At 42.7% G+C, this 21,015-nt stretch overlaps 1 protein-coding gene across 7 annotated transcripts; it reads left to right on the top strand.

Annotated features, from left to right (window-relative positions):
- Nucleotides 1–4: 4 nt before the first annotated feature.
- Nucleotides 5–20,965, top strand: dido1 (death inducer-obliterator 1). Of its 7 annotated transcripts, none has more exons than XM_008410570.3 (16): nt 5–158; nt 1,517–1,588; nt 2,678–3,698; nt 5,317–5,716; nt 6,379–6,741; nt 9,457–9,664; nt 11,856–12,411; nt 12,515–12,674; nt 12,778–12,894; nt 13,406–13,555; nt 13,799–13,958; nt 14,047–14,569; nt 14,688–14,835; nt 14,957–15,046; nt 15,148–15,343; nt 16,653–20,965. In XM_008410570.3, exons 3-16 carry the CDS (start codon nt 2,839–2,841, stop codon nt 20,111–20,113), a joined length of 7,392 nt encoding a protein of 2,463 aa, XP_008408792.1. In that variant the 5' UTR covers nt 5–158; nt 1,517–1,588; nt 2,678–2,838; the 3' UTR covers nt 20,114–20,965. The 7 variants fall into 7 exon arrangements, with proteins under 7 accessions (XP_008408792.1, XP_008408793.1, XP_017160219.1 ...); XM_008410571.3 differs by having other exon boundaries at nt 6–158; nt 9,454–9,664; nt 13,406–13,507; XM_017304730.2 differs by having other exon boundaries at nt 6–158; nt 9,454–9,664.
- Nucleotides 20,966–21,015: the final 50 nt, after the last annotated feature.

The raw sequence follows: 21,015 nt of genomic DNA, 5'->3' as shown, positions 1-21,015 counted from the left end.
ATCGGCCCAGTTCTCCTCCAGACCAATGAGTGGCGCTGTAACCGAAAGCGTTTTGTGTAAACCGTCAGCCATCTGCCGCAGTCAGTTAGATCCAACGGGATTGGAAAATGGAGGATTGACCGAAATGAGGGCATAGCGTCGGTATTTCTAACATGTAGGTGAGTACATTAAAAACCATTTCAGACTCATATTAGCAATTACTTAACGTTTCTGTGATATTCTCGAGTGTTACTGGTTTCAGTAATCCTACTTGAAGGCAGCGTTGAGACTGAACAAAGACGCCTCTTACGTTAGCCAAACCCGTTTTAGCTGTCAAATAAGGTAACTGCGTCAATTAAATGTAGATTGGTATTTGACGATTTTAGCGTATAGAATTGACTAAGGATGACTTTCGGTTGGTGTGTATTTGCGTTGTTTATTCGAGTGAGACCTAAATGCTGGGAAATTAAAACGCCTTAGCCGCTAAAAAGGTTAGCTTAGCGTGTTGGCTTGCGAGTGCACGTTCTGCAGCGTTCACCTCCACTTTGCGAGACCACGATATAAATTAGGACCAAAGAGAAGACAGCAATGCAGTCTGTAAGTATTATGGGATGCAGTGAGGGGAGTCTTTCATGTTTCTTTTACGTTTTTACTTTTTGGTGGTGCTTGAGACGGCGTGGCCCGGATTGCCGCTAGCTAACGCCACAAAAAAGGTTTTGGCGGAGTGTTGTTTTTTTTCCATTCTTCGTTATGTAACGTGGGCCAAAAGAACATACGGGGTCTAGACACTTTAATATTAGTTCCTGGTTCTATTCAGTCCCAGTATAAGCTGTGCAAGCGTCAATTTTTTTTCTGAATATACCATCTGTTCGTATATAACGTTTCTACCAAGCATTTGTAATGCGCTCGTGCAGAAGGCCGTGTGCAGCCCTCCGGTTTGGGTGGAGCTTGGAAACAGCTCGACCTGCTTACCGTGTGCTCCAGTCAACAGCTCGTTATCACTACCAATATCACTTCACCTTGTCGAAGGCGATTTTACTTGAGAATATAGTTAATATTGTGTGTGATCTATTTTCTTTTATGGACGAGCCCCTCCCATCTTTCCTGGCTACTGTTTGTCCTGTCGTTCACGTGGCTCGGAGTCGTGACCGCATCTTATTCAACGCCTTGCTACGCTTAAAACGCCACAAATACAAACACTCATGCTTTGATAAAATGTGTTTCTTACCCATTTTAATATAGTAAGTTTTAAAATCGCCTTCCTATTAAGGGTTCTGGTGGTTTTCTCCACATTGATATTTGTAAATACGGTTATTTAATAATCCCTTACGTAGTTAGGAGACTGTCAGAGTAATTTAAATGAATCGGATAATCGATATCAGTTCCGCCCATTCTGGTGTATTTGAGAAGGATCAAACTGATTTATTTTTCAAATTTTGTCACATCGTTGTATGAGTCCCTGTGTGTGTGTGTGTGTATGCGTGTGTGAGTGAGACTTGCTTTGTTTCTAAATCGTTTTTTCTTTTTTCTCTGATAGAACCTTCAACCTGACACTGACATAATTAATCTGATGTTCTTTAGGTTGACAAGTCATCACTACTGAGTGCAGGTATGGATCATAGTGGATAATAACATTGTCTTTATTTTTAAGCAGCTTTTCCACAGTTTTTCATTTATACTATACAAGGGGGGAGATTAAAATAAATTTATTTTAAATTGGTTAACTGTAATAGGAATGATGGTCAAAATTAAGTTTCAACATTAGAATTCAGTCATTTGTTCAAAAATACTACAAGACATTCTTTTATCGTCTTTTATATTTGTGACAAATTTATTAAAGAAGCAGTGGTTCTGTTTGGGGGGGCGGATGTGATATTTCACTTTAAAAAAATCAAGCCATGAAAAAGTTTCTTAAATCTGCTTGCTTACCATGGTCGTGTCTTCCAAAATACCCTTTAATATGACTTTATATTGAATTTTAACAAAATTGCTCTATTTTATAATGCAAAATGTAATGATCTCTGCGTGTTATGCAGTGTGTAAACCAATTAACAAGTGATATTTTGGACAAAATAATAAATGTATATCAGGAACGAAGATGATCCTTTGAGGCATGTATAAAAATACATAACATTTGTACTCGTATCTTTAAATAGAATATCCATTGACTATCTTTCCCTCTTAACTTTTTCCTTTTATTTTTAGGACATGGGAACTATATTTTGTGAAAATGTTGATGGTACCTTTATCTCAACTTGAAAACACTGCCCTCTAGGGGACATAGTGCAGGGTGCAACACTACAATAATCTCTGTCTGTTTTAGTTCATAGTAACTTAAATGTCTCAAGTCTTCTTGCAGATAGCATGACATTAAGAAGACTTTTATTAAAACTAAAATGGTTATATAAAAAAAAGCAGTGTCAGAGCCATATAGTATTAACAGTGTGGGAGTATAATAGAAAAACTTAACAGTTTTAAGGCAATACGGTTTCCCAGTACTACCTCTAATGGACAGCCATCAGTATTTCAGTGACCCATAGTCATTCTATTGAGGTTTTATTTACGTCTATTGTTGAGGGTACAAATTAGATTGTTTTCAGTGAGCAATTTTTTTCTTTGTTTTTTTAAGCAATACAGTTTTTTTGTATCATTGTTGCCATAGTGCACCTAGGTGATTGACTTTCGTTGCTGTTTGCAGGCTCTCAAGAAGCAGAAAGCGGACTAAAGCGACAGTTTCAAATGACTTTGAGAGTCTGGCTACAGAGTTGCTAAAGCAACCAGCTGCAGCACTGAAGGCCACAACGTGAAGTAAAAAAAAAAACATTCAAACTTCCTGTTGGTCAACTGCAGAAGAGCACAATGCCAGTGGAGGCAACGACGGACAGTCCTGAGAGCCGCTGTCCGGTGCGGCGCAGCGGACGGCAGCCCAAACGAACGGACAAATTGGAGGAGTTCCTCATGACGACAAAGCGGGGCTCTAGGAAAAGCGCCCCTCCGAGCGTCGAAAGCGGAGATCCTCCTTCCCAAACGCCAACCGACGCCGAAACGGCATCTGAAGCCAGTTTCGATGGGAACGCTGAGTCCAGGGCGGCGGAGGACAAAGCGGAGTCTCCGGAGAGGAGGACAAGGAGCAGCGCTAGGCAGCAGGTGCAGAAGAAAACCCAAGGAGGCCGGCAGACGAGATCCTCGGGGAGAGCTGCGGTCAAGGACGAGGGGAGCTCTGAGAACGAGGAAGACGGTAAAGATGAAGGTCAGACACAAGATAACAGCGAGGAGACGAAAGATGCAAAACCCAATCCGGGCGCTAAGGCTACCGAGGGCGGCGAGAACAAGGTTACCGAGGAGACGAATGAACCCGAAGGTGAAACAGAAAAGGAGACTGATGACGAGGACGCAGACACACCTGCAGTAATGACTCGCAGACCAGTGCGGACTTACGTCAATAAGAAGAAGATGGCAAAGAAGAGCCCGACGCTGGCTAAAGCTCCAGCAGCCCTGAGCAGAAACACGGCTCCTGTGAAGAAGGAAACAAAACCCAAAGCAGCCGGGAAGATGAGCAAGCACGAGACGGAGGAGGAGGAGGAGGATGATGACGACGACGACGATGATGAGTCCTTCACTACTTCGTCTTCATCTACGTCTTCAGATGAGGAGTCTGATGATGGAGGCTACGACCCCAACGCGCTATACTGTATCTGTCGGCAGAAACACAACAAACGGTTTGTTTTATTCAGTATGTTGTCATTATGGCTCCTTCCTCTTTCAGTTGGCTAATCAGAAATTGACACGTTCAACGGCTTGAAAAATGAGCTTTCCCTTTGAACTTGTTAATGTTTTTATGTAATTATCAGAAACATTAATGTGTTTTATTGGGATTTTATGTGGTTGTCCGACACAAAGTAACACTTAATTTTGAAGTAGGATGAAAATGATCCACTTCTTTCAAAAATGTTATCCTGATCAAAATGACAATTATCCACACTTAACAGTCAGCTCATCATTGTATCTCCTAAAAGCAAACTCGCCGCTACTTTATTCGCTTTGATTGTGATTTGACCTGTTATCTTTCTGCTGTATGTTTGGTTCCACCATTTCAATGGGAGTATTGTGTTTGCTGTAGGGATGCTGAGTCAGAACATTCCAGTTTAGGAATAGAACAATATGAATTGGTGAACATTTACATGTAAATACATGAGATTATAACCAGGTGACTAATTTCTATTTCTAGTCCCAATTGGCAGGTTGATGTTAAAACAAATAAAAGATGCAGAACAAGAAATGCATAAAACAAACCTTAAAGTCTGAACATTTTGCAATCAATATTGACATCGGCAATATTAAGATTTTTTTTAATATATACAATAAGTGATATTGTACTCCAAGTATAAGAAGCACATTAGGAAAAGTAGCATGACCACGCAGCGTTTCTCCTGAGTGGTATTGAACAGTCACCTCTAGAACCGGCCTTCATGCAGAAGCCTGCAGAGCGTTGTGGTAGAGCAGACTGGAAGGAATGCATTAGGCTTGGAGGGTGACCTCCTTCTATCCTCCACCTGTCTAAAGTCTTTTTTTTTTGTGGTATCTGAAATATTTGTTTTCATTATTGCCTTGTTTTAACTTCATTCATTCACCAGCTTCCATGCCCTCTTTTTAGTTAGCGTTTTGTAGTTGTTGATTATGGGTTGTGTTCATTTTTTTTGCCAGAATGACCAGATTGTTGCTGTCTTCCCTATATGAGTTGTGATGAACTGCAATGGCACTTTTAATGGCATCCAGAAAAAGGACCTTCCTCTTGATAAGTCATGTTTAATCAGTAAACCATGTCTTGGTAAATTTTCAGATGACTGATTGAAGAGGGAACTTTAAAAGCTTGTGATATTGTTTTATAATCCAACTCCACTTTAAGCTTTATATTTATTTAGATGTTTCAAAAGTGTAAAACTAAGTATTTGTTGTTGTTTTTCTACTTGATAAGTGTGTGCTTTCCTGGTGTGGTTCTTGGTTTTCGTGATGCTGACTGTTTTCTAGTGAGGCCTTCACAAAACATCTGGATTTCTACTGGCAGTAAATTACACACAGGTCAAGTCTGCACACTAGATGGGCAACTTCTGAAATCATTTAAGTTTCTGCTACTTTATCTACGTCTGACATAAAATCCCAGTAAAATATACTATTTGCAAAACATAAAATAGTTGAATCGGAGTATGACAGCAGTCCACCAATTTCCATTATTTCTGGTTTCTCTCTAGATTAAATTTGGTAAATATAAGGTTAACCATTCATCTCTGTTCGTAGCTATGCGAGAGTGAGGTTTGTATTCGACAATTTGCTCCATAGGTTTATGATCTGCTGCGATCGCTGCGAGGAATGGTTCCACGGCGACTGCGTTGGCATCACCGAGGCCCGCGGGCGTCTGATGGAGAGAAATGGAGAAGACTACATCTGCCCCAACTGCACCGCAAAGAAGAACCAGGTGGTCCGGCCCGCCATGGCTGTTCTCCCCATGAGCGCAGAGGCGACCAGGCCCAGAGCAGACGTCGCCTCTCAGCTTCCCCCCTCAGCTTCCTCCCTATCTGCTGAGAAACTCTCAGCCGGCGGGACGGGGCTAAATCCATCAGCTGTTCCAGGGGCGGCTCCGTTTTCCACAGCGAGCGGGGCGGAAGATCAGGGCATCAAAGGCAGGATAGAGAAAGCGACTAATCCATCCGGGAAGAAGAAGATAAAAATCTTCCAGCCGGTAGGTGACTGCAGCTGGAAACCTTTCATATCGTCATCCATGGTCAGAGTTGACTTTACGAAATGGACTCCTCATCACCCAGCTGTTTTCATCCTTAGCTTCTTCCTGTAGGGCTGTAACTAATTTTTATTATTTTTTGACGATTAATTGACTAGTTTAACGATTAATTGATTAGTCTGACAAGTAATTGGATAAAAAGGTCACAATGTGCAGATTTTTTATTTCATTAAACCTTTTTTTGTACAATATTATAAATATAATAAATGCAAATAAAACAAGTCGGTTAATTTCTAAATAAAAGATAATCATTTTATTGCCTATAATTTAAAAGCAGCTTTCCATGAGTGAATCTGATCCGGTGAAGCCGAAACTACCACTAGAGGAGTTTTGGGCAAAACGTATTTACAGAAAAATAGATTTTTGTCAAAATTGCATGGCTTTGAATGTTACTTTTTCAGCAAATGGTCTTTTTTGAGGCTGTTTAGTCCAGTTAACGATCGATTAGTAAATCTATTGACCATTTTGAAAATCGAGTAATCGTTTCAGTCCTGTTTTCTTGATGCATTTATTCACCGTACGCACACAGTTAAAGCTCAGGGCAGATCTGCAATATGAAATGATCTATTTATTTGTTAATCTCATTCCACGCCGATTTAAATCAGGCTATTCATCAGCCAGCCGAGCACAAAGCAGACCAAAAGGCGGCGTCGGCCGTGGAGCCGAAGGTCCAGTCGGCAGCAGAGCAGAAAGCCGCACCGGAACTAGAGCACAGGGTGGAGACGACGGTCGAGGTGAACACCACGCCGGCCGAGGAGGCGGCGGCCAAGCAGAGGGCAGAGGATGACTCCTCCCTGCCTAAATGCATTGGCCCCGGCTGCGACAGCATCGCCCAGCCCGACTCTGTGTACTGTGGCAACGACTGCATCTTGAAGCACGCCGCCGCAGCCATGAAGTCCATCACTGACGTCAAAGAGCCCAAGCAGAAGGACAAGAGCATGCCTCAGAAAAACAAGTCCACAGCAAAGGTAACCCGGACTGCCTGAAACGGTTTCCCCTGAACACACTGGTTATGTCCAATAAGGATAGAGAAACTGGGGGTTTTTTGTTCTGTTTTTTTTTTTGCACGCTGTGGATAACTGCAGATCTGTGGCAGGAATATTAAACTTACAATGTTTGCATGTCAGAATCAGAGGGGGGTTTATGGCTGAGCACCAATGAATGCTTTAGAGTGTTTGGGATGTTTTAAATCTAGGACTTGTTTAATATTTATCACAGTGTTCTTCCAACCAGAGTTTGATTTCAGAAGGAGAAATGTTTTTTCACCACGGTGTCAGACTACTTGTTGTGCTCGCCCTCTGCATTTTTAATCGTGCTTTAATTAAACTGAATAAGGATCTGCTGTGAATTTGAAATATGTGTGGTCTCTGCGCTTTTTAGCTAATGGTAACTGTGATTTCAGAATCCGAACATGTTTACGTAAATGTTGTCTTGCATTTAATCACAATCTGTCACTTTGTTGGGGAACACCAAATGACTCTCCAGCCTGTGGAAAGCGGCTCCTAATGTTTCTGCAGCTGCACACCATAGCAAGTCAAAATGGCCGTCACAATACGAGTGCTGTGTAGCGATCACAAAAGACTGCTGGGATGCCGTGTTTGGTAGGATATCGGTGCTGTGCAGGCAAATTCTGCATGCCAGTAATTTATTTGACTTGTTAGGTTGAACTTTGTCATCAAGACCCACATCGGATTTATATTTGTAGTGGCTGGGAGGTTAAAGTTCACAAAATGTGGTGGAAGCATTCAGATCAAAGAACAATTGATATCTAACTGTATTCAGCAACAGTTTTGCAATTGCGTGTTTTTTTTTGTGTGTTTTTTTCTAATATTGTGCAGCTCCAAATGTCCTCTAATAACTGTGTCAAAGACGAAGAAAAATAATCTCACCATTTTTCCTAAGATTAGGACTTTTATGTCATTATCGTCTGAAGGTATAAAAACTTTAAAAATCTTAAATGTTTATGAACATCAAAATGAATACTACTTTATATCTCATTTAAATGATTTTTAATCTCAAACACAACAGAATGGGATGTTGAAGTTTCTGTTTTCTGCTTCCTGTTAAATCTCTTAGGAAGTTAAATATCAACGGTATTCTGTCTTTACAGGACAATTGTATTTATTCCAGAAATATTATACGATATTTGATTTTTTTTTTTTTAAATGTTGAACGCATATTTTTTTTTTGTACAGCTTTGACCAGGTGATGGACCCGTTCTTAGAGCCGCTCCAGAACTGATCCAGCTTTTTAATTCATAAATTACAAACTAAGTTTCTCCACAGCTTTTGAAGCTGACACACCTCCATTCTTCTATGTTCTTGTTCCCTTAAACTTGTATCTTTGACCTAAATTGATGTTTATGAGGACTTTTAGTAGAAGACGCCAAAGTAGATATTGTGTATGACCCGTTTTCTTGCAAACCAATGTTTTTCATGTTGCCTGCTAAGTTTCTGAACTCTATTGTGAAACAGCTTTCTAAGAAAAGGCTCTTTTTTTATATAATTTACAAATGCATACCGGTGATATTCATTCAGCATGTTTCATTGTGTAAAAATATAGCTGTTAAATAATAAGCAACAGCAAATGTTTATATCATCCAGTCCCTTGGAGCTACTGTCCTGCAACTTTTAGATGCGTCTGTAGTCCAACACACCTGAATCTAATGGAACAGCTCGTTACCAGGCCTATGCAGAGTTGAAGGACTTTAGCCGTCTGATTTAGGTGTGTTGGATCAGATGCATGTGAATTTTGCAGGATTGTAACCCAAGCAGTGTGATTAGCTACTTAGATATGTTAGATTCTGAGTCTGACCACACCGCAAACTTAAAAATCCACTTTAAAATTCAACACTGTATTAGACTGTATGTACATGAAAGTTGGTTTATGTGGCTAAACAAAACGGAGAAAAACAGAACTGGTGTCCATCGGCTCAGCTGGAACATCAGTGAATAAAGTGTCCCTCATAGATGATGACATATTGATGCGTTTGGTACGTTGTCACAAGGTCAATAATGAATAATTGTGATCTGGTGTCATCTTATTGCTCCAGATCTGAAACAGTGTTTGCAAGCAAGAATAACTTGTTTTACTCAGACAGATCCTGAATAGGACTAATGCAGTGTGAAGTAACAAATGTTAATGTTTAATGAGAACGAGAGCAACATGGGAGCCATTTTGCTTTAACACGGATTGTGTTGAAGTCCAGTCTTGGAGGGCGACTGTCCAGAACCTGTTAGAGGCATCTCTGCACCTGGATCAAATAATGATCATTTAACAGGATTTATTTGGAAACATTTTGAAAATGTTCTGATTCCAAACCCGGTGACCTAAACTGGGGAGGAATGTGTTACAGGCCTTGTGTAGCTAATAATTGTTGGCTTAAGCAAATCTGTCTAGTTTTCTCACCTGCCTCTCGTCTCTGGTGTGAACTCTTTCCTCAATCCAAGTGTGTGGTTTCTGTGACGGTGTTGGCTTGCTAAAGAGCTCTAATGTTGAGTTAAAACTCTTGATGCGTTGCTGTCTGTGATGAACTGCCTTTTTTTTCAGTGACCCTAATAGCTGTATTTCTCACCAACAGAGTTGGTAGAATTTCCTCGAGTCTTTGTAACCAGTCTGAATTCATGTGGCGGAGAATTTTTCTCTGACTCGTGAATCTGTTTCTCTCCTCTCCTGTCCAGAAGGGCGGAGCCGGCGGGACGGCACAGAAGAAGACCCGGAGGGCGTCCGACAGCGACGAAGACTTCAGCCCCAACGAGGATGACGAAGACGAATACGCCGAGGAGCAGCGGCCTCCGCCGTCCACTGCCTCCTGGTCCAGTGACCATAATTACATTGCAGTAACACCAGAAAAGACTACACCCATATCACCAACAGTGTTAAACAAAAAGTGTATGTATCTCCTTGAAGGTCTAGTGCTGCTGTTTTTAAACTGCATTAGTTGTTTTCCTGCCGTGTGTGTGGTTCCTATGACGCTAACCTCATTCGGAAAGCGTCCCGTGTTTCTGGGGGGAGAACATGAACTGATCTTTGCAGGAGAAATATGATCTAAATTAAACAGAGACCTTATTATAAAATCAATGGTTTGCAGTGTTGCAGCAGGTAAGTGTGAGGAGTAATAATGGAGTTTTATATTAAAAATCTCTCCTCATACGACACTGGTGGCGATTAAACTGATGCTGTCAGGGATTGGCAGCTTTAAATTAAACACTTAGATCTCTCTATGTATATATATATAATAATTTATAATAAAAGTGGGCGTTAACCAAGTTAGGAATGTACCGGTCTGAAATAGGTTAATGGTTTTGAAGGAAAAAGCTTAGTTTCTGGATCAGAACATAATGAACTAGACATTTTGATGCATTTGGGATAATTCCCCAACATTTTGGGAGAGACAAAAGCAGAGGAATCACTTTTTAGAGAATCAGTTTGAGGTCGACTGAATGAAGTGGATTTGTTATTAGGTGCTGCCGTTAGGGTTTTTTTTTTTTTTTCCCTTCTCCAATGACCTTCCTGATTTCCCTCCACAAGCCTCATCACATCCCACTGCTGTCTGCCTCTCAAAGGTCCTTCCTGCTGCAGGTAGGTGGGAATTTCTGAGAACAGCTCATGTTGAGCTGTTGCTATTAGCAGCTAAAACATTTTACTTACCTGCCCTTCATGTTTGGGGGTGATGAGATGTTTCATTCATACTGAATGTGGTGCACCACTTATTTTTCCTAAGTGACTGGCTTTAAAATAAAAGGTGATGAACAGATTTTTGGATGCCTCCATTAATTTCGGGCGTTGTTGGCTTGCTGTTGGATGTCTTGACCAAGTTCAGCTGAAACCAGAGACGTCGATGTCAAAAGTTAACATCCACACCCTTTTTACGGAAGCAGTCGGGAGCGGCGAACGCAGCTGGGGGGGGGATTAACGTCTGCAAAGATGAGACTCTGAAGACGAGCGGTGAAGATCTGCCAGCTTCAGAAGGAGATGGAAGACTGAAGATTTCCTGTCTCTTCCTGGAATGGATTTGATGCATATGAAGGACAACAGTATGAGATTAGCTCCCACTTGTGATCAACTGGAAGGAGTGAAGGTTATATAAGCATATGCTGTCAGATAAGGAAAACAGTTCAGCTGTTTTTGGTTAACCAGACCAAAGTGTAGAAAATTTGATTAGTTCCGTTACCATTTTATATAATGTTACAAAATCTCTAGAAAACACTGCTACATTGGCGGCTTTGCATAAAATATTGTGGTTTTCTAGGGGTACTGGATGTACATTACTCCTAAGTGTGCAACTTTTGACTACAATTTAAATTAAAACTACAGTAACCCTGAAAGTGAAATGCGTCATTTTGGGAATTTTGAAAAATTGACCACCTGTGGATTTTTTTGTTCCTGCACAATCCATGAGGACTTCACCCAGATTCACGTTGAGGTTGAGTTTTGTGCTTTAGATACTTCAAGTGTGTTGCTCACCTATTGATGAAATTAAAACATTAACTATTCTCAAATTACTCGAGTTTAAAGTTTAATAAATCTCTGTCCAAGCAGTACATGTGGGTTGAACACAGTGGTTAAAGTTGCTGTTCTAGAAAATATTCAAGAAAGAGGAAATGGCAGATTGAAATAGCTGCTTAGATGCTGCTGCTAATAGACCAACAATTTGAACTTGAAACAGGCAGTAATGTGAGATCACTGATCTTTTTTTATTGTATTTGGGTTTGGGGAGTTTGGATAATTTATTTTAACTCTTATTTCTTTTCTCCCATTTTAAAATAGGTTTATTAACATCAAAATGTACCAGCTTTCACAGCCACAAATAAAATGTTTTTTGTCTTCTTTTCCCAAGATTTTATGTTTTTAAATATTTGTCAGTATATTATATTCTTTCTGATGTGACTGATTTATGGTTCCTGATTTAGAAATTGTTAAAAATTGTCATCTTAATGTGAAATTAATTTGAGGGTGTTTTTATTGTGACGTAATAATAGACTGGTTCTCAACTACTGATATTCAGAGGAACAAATTTTGCCAACTTTTTTTTTTTTTTTTTTTTTTTATACAAACATTGGATTTTGTTCTTGGTTTACAGCTCCTCCCAAAGAAGAGAGGACTGAGAAGGAACGGAGCCCGTCACCTGAGAAATCCACCAGAGTATCCTCAAATCTACGCAAAGGAAAGAAGAAGTCCCCTCCACAAAAATCCACTGCGGTCTCATCGAAGAGCAAGAAGTCTTCTCCTCAAGCTAGCAGCTCCAAGGTCTCCAAGAAACGGGCGACCACCCCGACTAAAACCGCAGAGAAGTCCAAGAAACCTGGCCAGGCACCGGCCCACAACCCATCTCCATTCCCCGCTGGTCCAATTCACGTCACAGGGGCCCTCAGAGTCACCAAGTCTAACTTCACCATTCCCAAGAAGCAACCTCAACAGAAAGACTCCCCTTCCCAGAGTCAGCCAGACTCCTCTTCCTCTTCTTCCTCCCGAGTCCCATCCTCTCCAGTGTCCTCGACTTCATCCAGCCGCTCCTCATCTTCCAGGCATTCCCATCCACCTGGATCGTCCTCCCACTCTTCCCCTGCGAGACCACCAGCCAACAACCAGATGAGGCAGAACATCCGGCGCTCGCTCACTGACATTCTCTTCAAAAGGTGGGTTCCTCTCATCTCCAGGTGGGACATCTTTTTGGAGTTTTTTTTTTTGTTTGTTTTTGTTTTTCTTAGTGACCATTGAGAATGTGTTATCCTCCGTCAGGGTGAGCGACAGCGATGATCTGAAAATGACAGAAAGCGAGGTGGGGAAACTTGCATACGGCATCGAGAAGGAGATGTTTAACCTCTGCCTGAGTACTGACAGCAAATACAAGAACAAATACAGGACGCTGATGTTCAACCTAAAGGACCCTAAAAACAAAGTGAGTCGGTCAGGAGCACGTGGTACATGTGCAGGGAAGTTTTAAAGGTTTTTCAAGCCAGCAAGGTTTTGGGGATGTTTGATGGATGATGTGTGTGTTGCAGGGTTTGTTCTACAGGGTGATTGGTGGACAAGTTACTCCCTTCAGACTGGTGAGACTAAGTGCTGAAGAGCTGCTCTCCAAAGAAATATCCGAGTGGAGAAAGTCTGAAAGTTCAGAGGTAAAAATTCCTACTACTTTTACAAATCATCAGGTTTTCTTTAACACGTGACTTCACAGTTTGACAAATTACAAAGTGGAAGGAAATTGAAATGTTTCTTTTTTAAAGATCTGAGTATTTTGCACTTTTGTTTTCTGCTCCCATTACTCTGACACTTTTAAATAAAATCGAGTTCAGCATACTTCTTTTAGAGGGCCATTAATGTTGCCCATCAGCCCAAACACACCATTTCATTGGTGAAACATGATGGTGGCTACATCATGATGTGGGGATTCACCAGTTCAGAAGTAAACAGGAAAAGATGGGTGGAGCTTGAAAACAGGGAAATACTGGGAATTTTTTAGTTAATTCTTTTGTTAAAAAGAACAAAATCCACTCTCACTTTTCTGTTGTACTATGTTTTTGTAAAAAAAAAAAAAAAAAAAAAAAGGACAAATTATTAATAAATTCTTTTTGATTTGGTGACTGGAACAATTAGCAGTGAGGCACATCTTTGAATTCTCATCCTCAGGGTCACTCTCGGAGCCGTTCGGGGCATTCCAGACATGGAAGCAGGCACGACACGGGCTCCCACAGCGTAGACATGGACGATGCTCCCCCATCCGATGCAGATGTATGTATTTCTGCTACTGCGCCGTCTTCTCGCTTGGGTTCTGCGGCAGTAAGTGGTGGCGAGCTTCTCTTCTGCATCTTCCTTCAGCCTGCATGAAGCTTTTGCATGAGGAAATGTGAAAAGTAGCCAATAAATATTAGCAAATAGAAAGATTTTTGATTTAGTTGGCCGCTCTCTGCAATTCCTATCTTGGATGACTTGCAAATAAAAAAGTGTCATAAGATGGGAGAATTATGTTTTGTTTTATTTTTACATTTAACGTTTGATGGGATTCCTCTTGCGTTTCCTCAGGACCAAGACGAGGCTTGCTCAACCCCCTCAGCGTCCGCCCAGCCCTCTGCTGACGGCAACACTGGCAGCAACATGGTGGATGTTTTTAGCAGCATGCTTAAAGACACCACTTCTGAACACAAGACTCATCTGTTTGACCTCAACTGTAAAATATGCACAGGTAATACAGGTTCAAGGTAGTATGATGCTACTACGTTTACTCCAATGTTTTTATTTCCATATTCATACTTCATAAATGTGTCTTCCAGGACAAAAGACAGAAGATGAACTTGCTTCCAAAAAGGCCAGAGTCTCCAGTAAGCCTGACGTCAAACCACCCAGACACGAATCAAGGTCATCCAGGTCTGGGGATTCACCTTCTGTCAATGCCGCGGCCTACCCTCCTCTAGACCCCTTAATGTCCCATCCGCCGGTCGCTCCACCCTACCACTCCAACACGGGGTCAGTTGTTCCAGAAACTCCACTGCAGCTCTACCAGGAGGATCCAAACACGATGGTGCCTCCCGCTCCAACCCTTCCGCTCGTCGCCCCCGCCGTCTCTACCGTTAGCATCTCTCGTAGAGACCCTCGCATGGCCCGCCATGGCTCCGCCGCGAGTGTCGTGCCACCGGCCGTCGAAAAGCCCACCAGTAACCCGGCAGAGCCTGTCCTGGCTCCCATCACAGCTTCTGTTGCTGCTCCGATGGACGTTGTACTTAAAGTACCACTGTCACTTCCACTGCCTCCAGCGCCGCCTCCGGTGGTGGCTACGTCCAAGTCTTCGAAAAAAAGGTGTTCAGTCTTTCTGCTGCAGTACTACCAAGAAAAACTCAAAATATTGAATAGAGACCTACTTTTTAAAGCGTTGCGTCAACTTATCTAAAAGGAGGGTGTTGTTGATTTGTTACAGCTCAGCTGAACCTCCTCCTGAGGGGGAAACAGCGATCTTCTTGTACGGTCAGGAGACGATATGGAAAGGATTTGTCAACATGCAGTCAGTCGCTAAGTTTGTGACCAAAGCTTATCTGGTGTCAGGCTCCTTTGAACACCTGAAAGAGGTACTTTCCCCAAACATAATTTGGGTTATACATTATTTTCTTGTATACATCAAGTAGATTTTCTGTTTACTCCACTTCATATAAAACATTCAACCTGTCTCTCTTTGTCAATGTGGTACAGGATTTACCTGACACCATCCACATCGGAGGCAGGATAACTCCCAACACCGTATGGGACTATGTCGGGAAGCTGAAAACGTCGCTCTCCAAGGTTGGTTTAGAGAGAGATTAACCTGTAGAAGAGCTGTGTTTTTTCTCCTCAAACTTCTGGTATCAAATTCTATTTTTTCCCCCCCTCTTTGTGTTTTTCAGGAGCTGTGTCTGATCCGATTCCAGCCAGCCACAGAGGAAGAAGAAGTAGCATATGTGTCTCTCTTCTCTTACTTCAGCAGCAGAAAGAAATTTGGCGTGGTAGCCAACAACAACCGGCGCATCAAAGACCTCTATCTCATCCCACTCGGCTCAAAAGACCCTTTACCCTCTAGGCTATTACCGTTTGACGGGCCAGGTAAGCATTTAGAAGGGATTATAGAAATACTGCTTAAGTCTTGTGTGGTATTTGTTAATTTCCTGTCAAACTGTGATTTATTTTTTTTTTTTCTAACATACGGTAAGTATATTTTCTTTGTTCAGACTGGAATGAGAGTTTTTTTTCTAACTGTAGGGGGTGCTCATGTTTCTTTTTGAGTCTCCCAACATGTTTGTATTATCTCCTGTACTCTTTTATGTGTATTTGAAATTGTATGGCACATTTTCAATAAAGTTTGCTTTGCAGATTGGTGCCACATCATCCAGTCTCAATCTGTTGTTTCTCAAGACTTGGCTCAGTATATGTGTTAAATACATATATGATTAATAAATCAGTTTCAAGTCGGTCTTCAGTCAAGCCTTCTTTTAAGATGCCAACCATACAGTGAAGTGCTTCATCACTACCAAGGGATCAAGTTGGATTCAAACACATTTTTGCTTATAAAAGACCAGGACTTTTAAGTTTTTGAACCCGGTGGTTGAATAAAGGTGATCCAAAAAGTCTGTATAGAGGTCAGGTTTTACACCAAATCATGAAAAAATGAGAGTCTGGGAACAGATTTTAAATGAAGCCAATCAGTTTAAAAGGAAAATATGTTCCAGTCTATGTAAATGTTATATAGTCCTTTTAGTACCGTCTTCTATTTATGTGTTGCATCTATTAAAAGACCTGCAAGACCCTTATTTGCTTGTCTAAGCTTCTAACAAATGTCAGCAAGTTAATAATGGCGACGCATCATTGGCAGAAACCAGTTAAGTTTCTCTAAGGTCTGATCTGACAATTTAATTGGTAGATTTGAATCCAACAGATTTGAATTTTTTTAACCATTCATTCACTGGAATGTCTTGTTAAATTCTCTCCAGGAAAAAAACCAAATGAATCCTAATTATGCATTTAAGCTTATGTTTTCAAGCTATCAGATTTCTATTGAACATAATGCATGAAACTACCTACTGTTGTTGGTTGATGTGTTTTTAGACTGAAATTGGTGAAATACCTTAATTTGGATGTATTTAATGAAGAGGGTTAAAGGCAAATTTTTAGCATTTAGCTGGCTAAAGGAAATTGACTGTTCTGATCTCTGGCCAATTGTTGTAATGCAAGAATATATGTCTTCACTATAGCAAGAGGTTCTCTTTGATACCTTTTTGTAGTCTAAAGCAGTCTTTAGCTCTCATTCCAGTATTTTTTGTTTTTTACCTCAGCATTGTTATTATTGTTTGCTTTTAAATGTTTAATTTGTATGGATTTTGAAATTTTCTCTGGTTCCTGTGTGTTTGCATCTCAGGACTTGAACCAGCTCGTCCCAACCTCCTCCTGGGATTGCTGATCTGCCAGAAGGACCGAAAGCGAGCCGGCGGGCCGCTTGAAACGGAGGACAAACGGTCCAAAATTCAAATCAAAGATGCAGATGAAACTGGACTCCCAAAACCTGCTCCCGCAGTCAAGGCGGAGAGAAGTGCACGGCAGAGTCTTGAAATCCCCTTCAGCACGACTCCTCCAGGTTCACCTCCATCCAACTCTTCTGAGACTCCCAGCAGCAGCACCCCAAACGCCGCCGCCTCTGTCCTTTCCTTGCTGTCGGCTGTCAATGCTCCAGTCACATCCGGTACCCTTGGCAAGGATTCCACATCCGGAAGCTCTGCTGCCGCCTCTGCATCAGCTGCCACGCCTCTTCAAACCATTCTTAACACGATCTTCAGGAACAAAAAGCTGGACTCAGATGCTTCTAACTCTCCATCTGATCAAACTAGGGAACTTCCTGCCACCGCTACCATGTTAGACCCCATTGTCCAACAGTTTACCCAAAATCCAAGAGAGACACCGGAAGAAGAAGATGAAGACGACAGACCATATGATCCAGAAGAAGAGTATGATCCCAGTCTGGTCTTTAATGTGCCCAAGAAGGCTGCTGACGAGCTAATCAAACCCGAGGTCTCTAAGCCGACTGAGGTGGAAGCAGCTGAAACTGACGATGTCGAGTACGATCCTGAAGATGATTCGATTTTTGATGATGTGAAAACTGTGATACCGGCACAAATTAAGCCCGTAGCTGAAAATGTGCCCGATGCAAAGATGATCCTGGAAAATCTTCGAAGAATTGGAGATCAAGCACTGCAGAAACAGGCAGAACAGCAGACGTCCACAGAGACAACCGCCGCAGCTTTGTTACTTCCAAACACAGTTGCCAGCAGTCACCTGCTCCAACTTGGCAAGAAAGTTGAAGAACTAGTCAAGTCGTCAACGGTTGCTCCGCTTATCAACCAGAGAAGAGATCCAAGACAGAGCAGGGATCCTCGCCAGTCTGTGGGTGAACAGAAACAGTCTGAACCGGAACAAAAAGAGGAGTCGTCTCCTCCTCCTTTAACCGAACCTTCTCCTGCCTCTGCACCTCTTGCACAAGAGCAATCTCCGCCTAAAGTAGAAGAACAGGTTGATGCCCCACAAGGTCCTGAAACTTCTCTGGCCCAGGAGGAGGAAAAAAGTGAGGCGACTCTGCCTTTCATGGACTCAGACAATGAAGAGGTTTCAATTCCTTTACTGGGAGAGAAGATGGAACATAATATGGAGGTCAGCTACATAACCGATAGAAAAAGGAAAAGAGACGAAGACGACAAAGAGGAAACTGAAGTGGACAAATACAGCATTTGGCCAAATGCTGCCAGTATCTTAAAAGCTGGCGATGATTTAAAGTATGAGGAAAACAGCCAAGATTCCCCATCTTCGCGGTATCGCAGAGAGTCTGCAGACATCTCCACGGTAACGTCCGCCATCCCAGTACTCACTCAAACCACGGTGGCCGATGCTCACTCGCATCACATGTCGCACCACATGGCCTCCTTCGATAACGAGTACCGACCGCCAGTCGATGTTCCACCACAGTCCAGCTTTGTCCCTCCCCACCCCATGCAAGGTCAGAACCTGATAATGAGGCCTCCGCCACAGTCTATGCTGCAACCCATGCAAGGTCCTCCTCTAATGTCCGGTCCTCCTTCGATGCAGGGGCCTCCCCCAGCTATCCACGTTCCTCCCTCTGTTCATGGTCCTCCCCCACGTCAAGGGGATGGCAGTCAGCAGTACGGCCCAACTCCGACATCCTACCCTCCCTATCAAAACCAGAACCAGTGGCCGAACAACCAGCACCAACAGCAGCAGCCACCTCCTGGACCACCAATACAAAACATCCTGCCGCCTAGGGGACCCCCTCTTCAATTCCCTCCAGTTTCTCAGAGAGCACCCCCTCCACAAATATTTGACCCCTCCATGACCCCTCAACACATTGGACTACAAGGCCCACCTCCAAACATTCACCCACCTCTAAACTTTGAAGGACAGAACAACTTACCGCCACCTAGATTCTCTAGTCCTCTCCCTCCTTTTAATTTCCCTGCTAACAGAGGCCCTCCTCCATCTTTCACAGGACCCCCACCATCTGCTCACTTTGATGCCAGGCACCCTCCTCCTGCTCTCTTCCCGGGTCCCAGGGCTCCCCCACCAAATCAGCATTACAACAAGGACACTCCCAGTAACTCCTTCAATCCCAGTATGGACCAGAATCCAAATCCTCCCCAATATTTTAAAGAGAATCTTGGTCCTCCAGCACCTTCCGCTTATCGTGGACCTCCACCTGACCAGTACGAGGACAGGAGATTACTGCCTCCTAGCACGGAGTTGAGTGGACAGCTCTTCCAACCACATAACCAGTATGGCGGTTCAAGGCCACCGCCATCTTCACCGCTAGAGAGAAGGTCTTTCGACGAACCCCGCGGACTCCCGGCTCAGGAAAACAGGCCGCATCTTTCTCAGATTTCAGAACGCTACCGTTTCGATTGGCATTCAGACGATCCCAGACCTGTTCGCCACGGTATGCCACTGCTGCCACCATCTGTAGATGGACTACATGGCCCTCCCAGTCGCCACGGAGGCCAAAGTCCAGACTTACAGAGGGACGACCACTGGCGACGACTTTCTCCGGAAGTGAGAAGGAGGAGTAGTGGCACCCACGACGATTTAGAGCCTCGTACCGGAGAGCGTGGGGAACGTGGAGAACGTGGAGAGCGTCTCAGTCGTTTTGACATGCCACACAGAGAACTCAGTTCTGGCTCCTCCCAGTCCTTAGAGGAGAGGCAGAGAGAGCTCTCTGAAGACCACAGGAGGGAGAGAGAGAAGGAAAGTCCTCACGGTGGCAGGCCCCCCTGGGAGAGGGGGATGGGCAAGCGCTGGAGTCGGGAACAAGAGTGGGACCGAGGAAGGGAGAGGGAGCGGGAACCGGAGCGTGGAAGAGAAGGAGAGCGCAGCAGGGGGAGGGACAGTGAGAAGACCAGGGACACAGAGGGAGAGAGACACAGGGATCAAGACTCTGAGAAAAGGAGGGAGAGAGACAGGGAGAAAGAAAAGGAGAGGGACAGGGATAAGGATAGAGACAGGCCTCGGGAATCGGACCGAAGAGACTATGACCGCGACAGAGCAAGAAACCGAGACAGGGACAGGGAGCGGGAACGAGACCGAAGACGAGATCGATCAAGAAGCAGAGACCGCGACCGCGGAAAAGACCGGGGACGAGACAGGGAACGAGAAAAGGATCGAGACAGAGAGCGGGACCGGGATCGCGAAAGAGAGAGAGATCGAGATCGTGACAGAGATCAAGACAAGAGGAGTAAAGAAAAGAAAGAGGACAAGAGAGAGAGTAAACGCGATTCATCCAAGGAGAAAACTAAGAGTACAGACAATGACAAGCACTCTTCCTAGACTCTGTTTTATAGACATTACATCTTTCTTGCTCCTAAATCTTCATCCAAACATCACTGTAAATGTGTATGAGCAGTATTTTGTTGAATTTCCATTTTCAAACGGTTCTCTGGAAAAAGCTCTAAACAATAGACAGTGTTTGTACTCTTTGTCTCCTTAAGATTTCTACGTTTGTGTTTTTTATTCCCTCGAGTTACAACACATTGTGTAGACTTCCAGTCCTGACAAATGTACTTTTCTCTGGTTGCAATGTTGTTCTTTTTGCTTCTTGTTTTTTCTGAAGAAATCAAAAATAATGTAACTGATTAACACACCATTGACAAAATGTAAATATGCACATATATATTTCTGTATATACTGATGTTTTTATCCAGACTTTTCTAAGTGCAGCAAATAAAAGCCATATATATGAGGTGGATAATGTGAAGCTTAAGGCAGCACTGTGGAAACGTGTCCAGCTACTTTGAACTAAAAGCTTTTTATCAACAGTGTACATCCCATAGTGTTGAGAAAAATGTCCACAGTTTGTCTCAGCTAAACCAATTAAAATGTCTCCTAAAGTTTGTTAGTCTAAGTTTTTTTTCTCCTTATTTAAAGGAGTGTGGCGCACAGCGTCACATGGCTGTGTGTAAAGTGCAGTTGTTTAGCATTTATATACCAGATTCAGGTATCAAAATTCATCCTTGTATAAAGCTGCAATTTTCAAGTGATGCAAAAAAAAAAAAAAAAAAGTTGGAATTTGAACTTTTGAGTTTACGTGAACTTCTGGGAGCTAGAAAGACCTCGACTCCTTGAGTGTACAAGCATTTTTGCTGAAAACGTTAAGTGGTACAATTAAAATCATCACAGCTATACTGTTGTTATTTATTGAAGTCTTGTTTTTTTGTCGTTTACACAATGAA

Source organism: Poecilia reticulata, chromosome 5 (genome assembly GCF_904066995.2).
Source record: "Poecilia reticulata chromosome 5, P_reticulata-male-v2, whole genome shotgun sequence".
In the NCBI taxonomy this organism is placed as follows: Eukaryota; Metazoa; Chordata; class Actinopteri; order Cyprinodontiformes; family Poeciliidae; genus Poecilia; species Poecilia reticulata.
The sequence above is the reverse complement of the archived record's forward strand: the minus strand, read 5'-3'. Positions and strand labels throughout refer to the sequence as shown.

Coding starts and splice junctions, on each gene's coding strand:
- dido1 (XM_017304730.2), top strand. CDS start 2,839: ATGCCAGTGGAGGCAACGACGGACAGTCCTGAGAGCCGCTGTCCGGTG. Junction 12,675..12,777: donor TAAAGGACCCTAAAAACAAA/GTGAGTCGGTCA, acceptor TGTGTGTTGCAG/GGTTTGTTCTACAGGGTGAT. Junction 13,556..13,798: donor CTCGCTTGGGTTCTGCGGCA/GTAAGTGGTGGC, acceptor GCGTTTCCTCAG/GACCAAGACGAGGCTTGCTC.